The following is a 10,263-nucleotide window of genomic DNA, read 5'->3' as shown; positions in this document are numbered from 1 at the left end:
CGCAGCATGGGCCCACTGTTGTTGTACATGTTCTGAGATCCTGCTGGGCTCAGCAACAGAGGACTCTGGGAGCGAGACGAGGAGCCGGATGACGTGCTGTCCAGGTAGCGACCACCTTGGATTGTCACAACAGAACAGGAAACACAAAACAGAGATTAGTATGAGATGTTTATGAGATGTTTAACTGAAGTGACTGATGGTACAGCTTCTTGTTTTAGTGTTGTGTCACAAGACAATGATATGTTACTTATATTCCACTGCTGTACACCGTCCTCCAGTGCCTCATGGTGATTCTTTATTGGCATGCTGCTGCTAGCTGTCACTATGAATTTGTATATGCTGATGAAAAGACGAATAGGGCAGTGGAGCATAAATTAAGCAGGTGGAAAAGAACAGACATATCACTGAGAACTGACACAATCGCAGAAGAAGAGTGGCTCCTGATTCAACCTGTGCTTTACTGAAAAGGAGATGACCTCGGACACCCCCAATGATGCTGTTATTTAATGAGGGCTCTCATCAGTTCCCTGCAGCTCCAGCAGCACTGCGTCTCTCCGCTGAAAAACATGCATTGTCCTGTCAAACGTTTAAGCCTGAGTGACTGTAAGTGCTGAATAATACCCAACATGCTGACCGAACCAACTGCAGAGCTGCACACATATTCTCCTTTTTTTATCCACTGCTTCTGTCCTGTCCTCAGAATCAAAGGTAAGTTTCATAGTGGGGGGTGGGGGTGGTGGTGCAGGGTGCAGGGTGCAGGGTGCAGTTCAGCAGTGTACAGAGATGTCATGGATTCCTTCATATAGTGAGTTAGTTGAAAAGGCTGAAAAGAAGTGCTGCACATAGATCCTGCTTCTGAGTGACGGCTCATTATGTGAGTGCACCATCACTCTGTAATATCAGGTCCAGTTCATGGGACTTGAGAAAACACCTCTGGTATATATTCAAAACCGTACTCAAGTGTTATCAGCAAAGTGCAGTTAAAGTATCAAGTGCTCAGTGTTGTCAGCTTCCTCTCAAGGCTCTGGAGCATGACAACAATACAAAACACGTCCCATCTACCTGTGCTGCACCCCTGTATTACTGGACTATAACTAATAAAAACACCTTCCACCTTCCACCTCCGCAGTACTGCATGCCTTTCCCAACTGTGGAGGGTGGAGACTCCCCCACCCCAACCTCTTACCCCACCCTACCTGTTTTCTGCCTAGGCCCTAAAGAAGAAAACATCAATACCTAACCAATTGGGATTTTTTTCTCTCTCTCTATTTCTCTCCCTCTCATTGATATTGTGGCTGGCAAGAGAAAACACACTCAGAACACTTCCATAAGGAGAAACGAGCTGCAAATTCAGAAAAGATGCAGATTCAAAAACACATAATATGAAAATACAAAACAAAGACATGAACGCAAATGTGCTGCAAATGAAAAAACGAGCTTCAGGAAGACAGAACAAAAACATGAACAAACAAACACGCTGCAAATACAGAAACGATGCAACAACAAAAACACACAAACCCCCAAAACAATTACAACAGAAAAAAGCGCTGCATATTCAGACAACACAACTAACAGCTCCAGGCCTCTAGGGGGAGCTCTAAGTGGAACAACTTGACCATAAGCATGAGCTTCGACCAGAGAGACCATACCTACGACCCGACCTTTGACCTTTGACCAAACAAGAGAACATGAGGAAAGAAAGAATAGGTGACATAAAAAGTTGATAAAAGGGGATAAAAAGGTTTGTGCTCTTTTTTACATTTGTAGTTTTTACCATATTATAAAAGAGCAATGTAGCAAGCATTAGCATTAGCTTATATACAGTCTATGGGTGGAGGCCTGGAGCTCTTCTGTTGTGTTGTCTGAATATGCAGCGCTGTTTTCGGTTGCATTTGTTTTGGAGGTTTGTGTGTTTTTGTCGCATCCTTTCTGAATTAGATGTTTAAGGCTGAACTCATTTTTACTACTTTATATAATCTTGGGTTTAAGTGACAACATGCATCATGTTCTATAAGATCATTGTGTGTTTGTATTGTCCCTGGCTGGTGAGAACCAAGTATCTCTAAAAGGTCAACTTAACATGAGCTCAGAAAAACAGCTTTGAGACGATGCACTTTCCATCTGAACCAAGAGGGTTTTAAAAAGTTTATTGAGTCTTTCATCTCATCAGAAACATTCAAATTCAAAGTCACTAAATTTGGAGACACATAGTTCTCAGTAGACAGGAAGTACATGAACAATTCTAAAAACTAAAGCTGGCGGAGAAACGCAGAGCAGTAAAAAGTGAAATATTCACCTCTCAGCTGGAGTAGTGGAGGTATAAAGATACATAAAACTCAAGTACAAACACCTCAAATCTGTACTGAAGTACTTGAGTAAATGTATTTAGTTACATTCAACCACTGGCATATTTTGTACTAGTCCTTTTTAAAACGGCTCATTCTTCAGTAGCTTAAAGCTACAGTATAATCTGTTTTTTTCCACATGTTTCGCCTGTGTTCTTCATCAGAGGTGATGATGATGGTTGAATCAGTTCAGAATTCAGCCTGCTTCTGAGTGTGAACAGCTCCTGACACACGTACACACACATCATACAAACAGTACATCATGTCTCCTTGTCTTTATGTGTGGGACATATGATGTGAACATGTGATAGCTTTGCATCAGTGGGAAGGCCTTAAATCCATGTTTCCTGATCCTGGACTTGGACTTTGATGTATCAACACCATCCACTGCTCAGAGCACACAAGACTGCTCATGTGCTGAAACCCTGTTTTCACAAATGTGAACCAGCTGGCTGCCTCCTTCCCAACTCAAACAGATGTTCGTAATTGTGTAATGGACAAGTGCACTGTCATAAGCCATTTTTAAAGGCCGACTTACTCCATTACCCTGCAGGCTTAGTCCTCTGTCAACGAGAGGAAGGTCGTTTGGCAGCAGCAGGAAGTTATTTGACGTCCTCCCAGATCACTCATACATGGTTACAAGCTATAATTTTGTCATCCTGATCAAACTGTGACTTTACAATATTGGCCATGATAAGTCTTTCACGTCTGTCCGTCCTGGGAGAGTAGTCCACCTTTTTCTTCAGAGAATTTGCAATGCACTGTTTAAAGGAGCGTGATCATGAGAGTCTGCCCACATTAAACTACAGTTAGTACTTGTGGAAATAAACCTGAGTGTGTAATGCGCTGCACACAGGCCTGAGCAGGGGTCGGCCTACCTTGCTGGATGGGAGAGTTGCGTGTTGATCCTGTGCTGCCGTTGGATCCATATTTCTCCAGCAGCTCAGCGAACTCTCTCCTGTTCAAAGAAAGAAAAAGAGAATTGTTCAGATAATTGCTGCAGTAACCTGAGGCCTGTACTATGAAGCAAGTTCATCATACCCAGGATAACTTTTAGTTATCTGGCTCAGCTGAACCCGACATTGACCGTCCTGATAACCTGTAGTACGAAGCAGGTTATCAACTGGCTCAGTTTTCCCTGGGTTCACCTGTTCAGCTACGAGCGCGTTCATGTGAAAGAGGCGGAGTTATTAATCATAAGCAGCATCGTCAGAACCATGAATGAAGTTCTTGATATGATATGAGAAGAAACACTGATACTCAACAATATTCAATATTCAACAATGTGAAATGTGAACAATGTGATCATGACTGGAATAAAAATACAAATAAAATATTGTTTCACTGTCTAAATATAATTTCTATTAAACTCAGTAAATAAGTGCATGAATTATCATTACATTTGAGCATTTATTATTTATTATTTCCTCTTCAGTCTGATGATGAACAAACTGTTATGAACATGTGATGCGGATAAAACAGTTAAAGTTAATGTGACTGTTTCTGCTGCAGAGAGGAGAAAAAGAAAAGAGAAGTAGTTGATGTCTGATGATTCTGAAATGTTCATTTATAATCATGGAAATAATTAACAGTGTGTGGCTAATTGTTCTAATCAAAGACATCAGTGGTTTAGTTTTTATTTCCAGCTGTGGTCACAGAGTCTCCTCATGTTGCTCTGAGCTCCAGTGATGAAGAAGAGAGTAAAATAATTGATACTGTCAGGAATCCTGTCGGATTAAAGAATATTTGTTGAATTAAAATAAAGCTATAATAGTTATTATACAGGCCATTTATTTAGCGTGATAAACTCTTTGTTTTAAAACCAGAGTGGACACATAGAAAGACTCAAACAGGAAAACTATTCCACAGATTTTTTTATATTTTATTTCTACTGCTCATTATTATTTATCACTTTATTGTAAACTCTTTTGTCCCTGTCAGGATCCTGTAGGATAATGGCTCAGTTTTTCCAGTGATTTGATTGGTCAGTTGTTTGGCTGTTGACAGGTTTTGATCTGATCCTCTGAAGTTAACCTGCACCGGAGCAGGTTAGGAGTTACCATGGTGATTTACCTCAGTAACAAGTGAACCACCGTCATAGGACTAAAAACCCAGAGTCAAACCGGAAGTTACCTCGATAGCCTCAAATCCTGCTCTGTGGTACAGACCTCTGGTCATTCTTTCTATGCTGCCTCCTCTTCATGTACTCAAAACTCAGTCCATCCACTAAACAGCGGACTGCTGACATCACTTCCTCACTTTGCCTGACAGAAGTGGCTCCTGTGAAAAGTTGAACCTTTTTAATCCATAACAAGGATAAATGACTGTCTCTCACTTTACTCTGTAAAGACTGTGAATATCAGGTGTGTGTTTTGACTTCATTACTCTGTTTTTTTATTTGTATCTTGTTTTTGTGATGGCTGTTTGTTTGTTTTGCTTCCTGTTTGTGGGGTGGGTCTATGACCTGGAGTCTGACGTCATGGACAGATGGAGAGATGTGGTCACAAACTGGTTTAGTGTCTGAGACCCAGTTAGTCTTGAGTTTTACACCTACCAATAAAATCTATTGATAAAAATCTATTGAATAACTGTCGATATATCAGACCATTTCCAGGTGTTTGATCATAACAATGAAAACTTGTCAGTGTGCAGGCGGATCAGCTGACAGATGTTTCTGTTTTTACTTATTACAGGAAATACAAAGAGGAGTGACTGTGTTTAATATTGTCGAGTATTTACGATCTGTTTATTATGTCACACCTTTAATCACTAGGCCACAACTGCATGTGAAAGGCGGCTGTCTTTGTTGTTGTCATGGAAACTGATGATAGTATTGTTATTTCCTCTTGTCACGCTTCAATTTTGTACATACTGTAACTTCTTGTTTGTCTTTTATGCTGTTTATGATTTGTTTTATATGACTTTCATTTTTGTCTTGTTTTACATCTAATCTTAATCGGTTTTGTTGATAGATTTTTTTCTTCAAGAGATCCAATAACTGTATTGTAATCAGAACTGAAAAACTTATGCTTTTATATTACAAACTGCTGTTAAGTTAAGCACAAAAAATAAGGTAAATGTGATTCATGAATGTTCATCAGTATCCACACAGGTGACTGACCAGCACCCTGTGACAAATTTCTCCTCAGAGCATCAGTAGCCAGTGTGTTGAGACGGTGTATCTGCTTCCTGTTTTTCCTGCGACAGCATTATCATCCACGACACCACGGTATGATATGATCCCTGTGGATGGTGATTTGAATGTGGTGTTTCTAAGCAGATTATGATAAGCGCTCACATTGGCTCCAAAGTAAATAAGGACACAAATTGTTCTTGGACAGCACAAAAAGACGACCTCAGGCTGCACCTGTTTCGTAACCAGTAGCAACAGATGATTTGGTCAAAGGTGCCACCAGCAGGGCCAGCCCATTCACCTCAGTGTGAAATGAGAGAATCATAAGAATGAGGCAGTCTTCATCATCTGAACTGTAACACTCATTCTTCTGGTCATGATGCTGACGACTCATTCCTCCATCCACCATCACAGCAGTCTCTTTGGTGTCTTCTATAATAATACAAGGGTTCACCAAGCTGGCTGCAGTTGGCTGCGCTGATTTTGTAGGCAGCAGGGGACACATGCATCATAGCATGTTGCATTCTGGGTCAGTCTGAGACAGGTATACATCTCTACTCCACAGCTGCAACTCTTTGTGACTGTATTTCACGAGTATAGAATATTATAATTAATTATATCTGTGTCTTATTTCTGAGTATGCAATGGGACATTTTCAATATCATAAATCATTTTTATTAAAATTACTTGCTTACTAATTACAAATCTCAAAAATTATAACACAAGCTCTCAGCTTAGATGTGGTCATGAAATGTCTGCTGGCTCCAATTATGATCAATACATTGTGATGCTGATATTTTTCTAAGTCTGAGGTGCCACTTTCCGGTCTGGGTGTCATCAGATAATCTGTAATTCATTTTTAATTTAACCTCCTAAAACCCGAACTCTATTCTTTGCTATTTAGGCTGATTGGGACCTGAGAAAAATGATGTCCACATATGAGGACATTAGTTTTAAATTTCGATTACTGAGTGGCAGTATAATATCCTCATATGTGGCCACCAGGCCCTTGTTGAGAAAAAGTTAGTATTGTGGTCTAGAGAACCCAAAATGTGAGGTCCACATATGTGGACGCCAGGTCCTAGGAGGTTAAAAATGAAAACAAAAACATAAATCTGTTATTTGTTTTAAAACCAAAACGTTTTTGGTGTCCAATCAAAACTGGTCAGTTTTTGGTATTTGGCAAATCCTATTATCATTATTTAGTTTGAAACCAAAAACCAAATTGATTGATATGGTTTTATTTGATTTATCAAATAAACCAAAACGAAATCACATGGTCTATTTGTTTTTTGTTCGAGAAAATTTTATTTAAAAAAATGTTTGTTTGGAATTCGATTTTCTGGCTTTTTTTCGAAACGAAAAATGAACAGACCACCTGATTTTCTTTTTTTTTCATTTTTGAGTTAAATTTAAAAATCAAACGAAACCATGTGAATTTGTTCTTTGGTTTCAAACTAAATAATGATAAAAGGAAGTGTCTAGAATTGTCTAGTTTCTGTACAGTTGTATCAAAAATACTGAATACTGAACGAGTCTGTGACTGACACCAATTGAAACATTTAACTAACTACATGAAGATTCATTTTTGTTGTTTGCAGTCATGAATGTTGTTGTTGTTGTTTACTATCAGTGTGTTCACCCAGCTGAAAAAGTTGGTGGTTTCATTCTGTTATAATATTCTCCACGGCTCTTACAGCTGGTGAGCATGTAGTGAGTGCTAAGCTAGTTTTAACTAGTTTTGACTTGTTTTTACAGACAGACAGGCATAATCCCCCCAACCCCCTCAGCCCCCGCCTCCCTCCTCCTTCCTGCCATCCATTTCCCCCCTCCAGCTCCTCTGCTCTGGGCTGCCGGGTAGTTAAAGCACAGAGCACAGATTAACACACATGGCTCATCTCGTCAGGAGCGCTGCCCTAGGTTAAGCTCTTTCCCCTTCCTGAGTCTGCTGTCACTCCATTGCATGCAACACAATGACAAGGAGGGGATGGGGTGGTGGGGGTGGTGGGGCTTAGGCTACCTCACCAGTGACACCATTTTGGGAGAATCCATCACTAAATGACAGTAATAATCACCTTGAAATTACACTACACATGTTTTAACCTTCATTAATGTAAAGACGTCACTGTTAAAACTGTTCTACATGTTCATACTGGGATCTGCCCAGTAAATCCATCCTGTTCACATTAGTCACCAGTACTGACTTCTAGCGTCTGACATGCTTTCGCGATAACAGCTGAGGTATAAATCCTGACTGCGTCAGAGCCTCCTCACTGAGGATTTACAGGCGGAAGACGTTCATGTGCAACAGTCATGCTCATTTAAATATGCAGATCCACCACCACCTTTGTCAACTTACTGTTACAGGTTCATTTTGTCTGAAGTGGATTTACAGGGGAGGCAAGGCCTGTGATGCTGACAGCTGGCACTGACCTGGTTTCTACCCAGACTGGTTGTGGTACGATTAGAAAGCTGAACACTGATACTCCAGCGTCTGCCATCACTGAGGCCAGTATTTGAGCACTAATTTACTCTGGTTTTGGAAGCACTTTGCACTTCATCAGAAAACTGGATTCATTATTGAAGGTCTGGCAGCCTGCAGGGTCCAGTTTCACCAACTGGTCCTTTACTAAGCCTAGTTCTAACTTCTAAATGAGTCTTTGTAAAGACCAGTCTTTAGAATAGACTTTACATCGGTTGCACCAACCAAGCTTCAGCCTCATCTTAACCACGCCCTGTCTTAGCGATGCACGATCATGTGGCCACGTGTGTTTGGCTATTACCAGAGACAGTTGAAAAAGGAGGCAGTGCATCTACAGTAATTTTCTGTATCTGTGTCAGGTGGGTTTCTCCACCTCCTGCCCCTTTGGGAGACCAGCAGCAGGTCTGAGTCTGTTCACTCCAATGGGAGAAGATTATGATTCTTTAGCCTCATAATCACTGAAATAAATATTGGATAAATTTTTCACGAGCCACAAATCTTCAGGACATTCTGACATTAAAATGACATTTTTCAGACAGATCAGGAGAAAATGAACTTTATTGGAGACCTGTCTCTGTCTCAGCAACAAACTCTGAGATCCCACAGTACAGATCTCTTCTCTCTGTTGGTTCTGGATTCACTGCTGCAGAAGTTTAGAGCAACCTAAAGGTGAAAACATGTATTCAAAGTTCAAACTGAAATAAAACTTGTATTTTTTTTCTTTATAACACTATTATTGTTATTATTTTTGAAGTGTTTTTGGAGGGAAAACAGAGAGTATGAGACTGATATGATCTTGTGCTGGGTTGATCAGCAGTAAAATCAGGTGTAAATTCAAAGTGTATCTAGTGTTGTATTGTGTTGTTGTTATGTTTTCACGAACAATCAATCACGACCACGACCACGCCCACCCAGGAAACAGGAAGTGTATACCATTTCTTAACATTGGCGCTGCTTGTAATGCATCATCGTTTGTGATAGACTCTCTTTGCTATTGCCTATGAGTGTGATGATATGTTGTTAACAATCTCTGCTGTCTGTATAATTTCTGATTTTGTGTACATTTCTGACTAAGTTGTGAGTTTGTTTGTTTGTTGGAATGTTTATTGTTTATTTACTCAGTCTAATTTTTTCTTTGCCTCTGTCGTATTTACAGTTATCATGAGGTGAGGATATAAAGGCAAAGGGTAATATAGAATAAAGTCCTAGAACAGGTGTATGTATGTCTTGGTTAGTGATCTGTCAGTGTCAGCACCATGGATAGAGTCTGTCTCTGTCTCTGCCCTCTTCAGCCCATGATGCTGTCCGTGGTGCTGAAACACAGATCACCACACAAAGCTCATACAGTATATGTTCAGATATTCAGCTTAAATCTGAAGAGAATTTTAGGTCTAAAATGACAGACTGTGGACTTGTGAACGTCAATCATGTCTGTCAATGTTTTAAAGGAGCTGTTTGTGTGAAAACAAAAATGCAATTAACAGCTGCAACATGGGTGACAAGGCTGCATTGTGTCTGGTGACAGCTCATCTTCAACAAGTTCACATACATCTCTCCTACAAAATCAAACCTCTCAGTCAGTTCCTCATCATTCCACATTTCCAGTGTATTGCTTTTGTCCAGAATAAGTCTCTCCTAAAAGCTGCCCGTTGTAAAATTTATGGCCCCATGACAATCGGACCAAAGAGAAAAAACAGCCTTGTTTCCTGTTAGTCCTGGTCTGTTTTGTATTCACACTGACTGATTACAAATTAGGCTCTTAGTCATATGGACTGACATGTACATCATTCATTAGACAGTGATGTTTTCCTGCACTTTAACTGTGTCATGGGGGGAAATCAAGTTCAGGTGACTGACATGATGCTCTAACCCTCACTGATGTGTTCATCTTCTCTGGTGTCACAATGAACTCAAAAACAAATAGCTGATTATGAGCTTGTTATGTTTGGTCAAGATGCAGCTGGACCTCAGATGTCATGATGATAACGGACAGCTAGAAACAGAACGGCATCTTGTAACATAATGTTGTGAAAGAATAGTTCCTAAGTGTGTTTCCATCCATCTATTTTTTTATGCATTCCCAGTTTGCACATAAAGAAACTGAGTAGAAACAACAGATATTCAACACAAAGCTGAAAAACCACAGAAAAGCTTTTAGGCCTGTCTGAGGTTGATGATTGATGTATCAGTGAAAACAGACTTAATGAATAAATGATGACGTGCATGAAGGGTGTGACTTAAAGCTATTTGTAAGTTTTGCAGCTCTGCTGCTGAACATAGTTTCTTGCTGGGAGCAGGTGGTG

The 10,263-nt window shown here is 40.1% G+C and overlaps 1 protein-coding gene across 1 annotated transcript in view; it reads right to left on the bottom strand.

Moving 5' to 3' along the window:
• The window catches only part of LOC111667222 (syntaxin-binding protein 4), an 80,274-nt gene that overhangs the window by 43,649 nt on the left and 26,362 nt on the right, over positions 1-10,263 (bottom strand). The window contains exons 6-7 of the mRNA XM_023422862.2: positions 3,224-3,303; positions 1-115 (exon numbers count right to left, since the gene is read on the bottom strand). The exon at positions 1-115 is cut by the window's left edge and continues 2 nt beyond it. Of these exons, the coding sequence (XP_023278630.1) occupies positions 1-115; positions 3,224-3,303 (195 nt within the window). The remainder of the gene's footprint in view (positions 116-3,223; positions 3,304-10,263) is intronic.

This window comes from Seriola lalandi, unplaced genomic scaffold, assembly GCF_002814215.2.
Source record: "Seriola lalandi dorsalis isolate HSWRI2012SDOR001 ecotype SW California unplaced genomic scaffold, Sedor1 jcf7180002054686, whole genome shotgun sequence".
In the NCBI taxonomy this organism is placed as follows: Eukaryota; Metazoa; Chordata; class Actinopteri; order Carangiformes; family Carangidae; genus Seriola; species Seriola lalandi.
The sequence above is the reverse complement of the archived record's forward strand: the minus strand, read 5'-3'. Positions and strand labels throughout refer to the sequence as shown.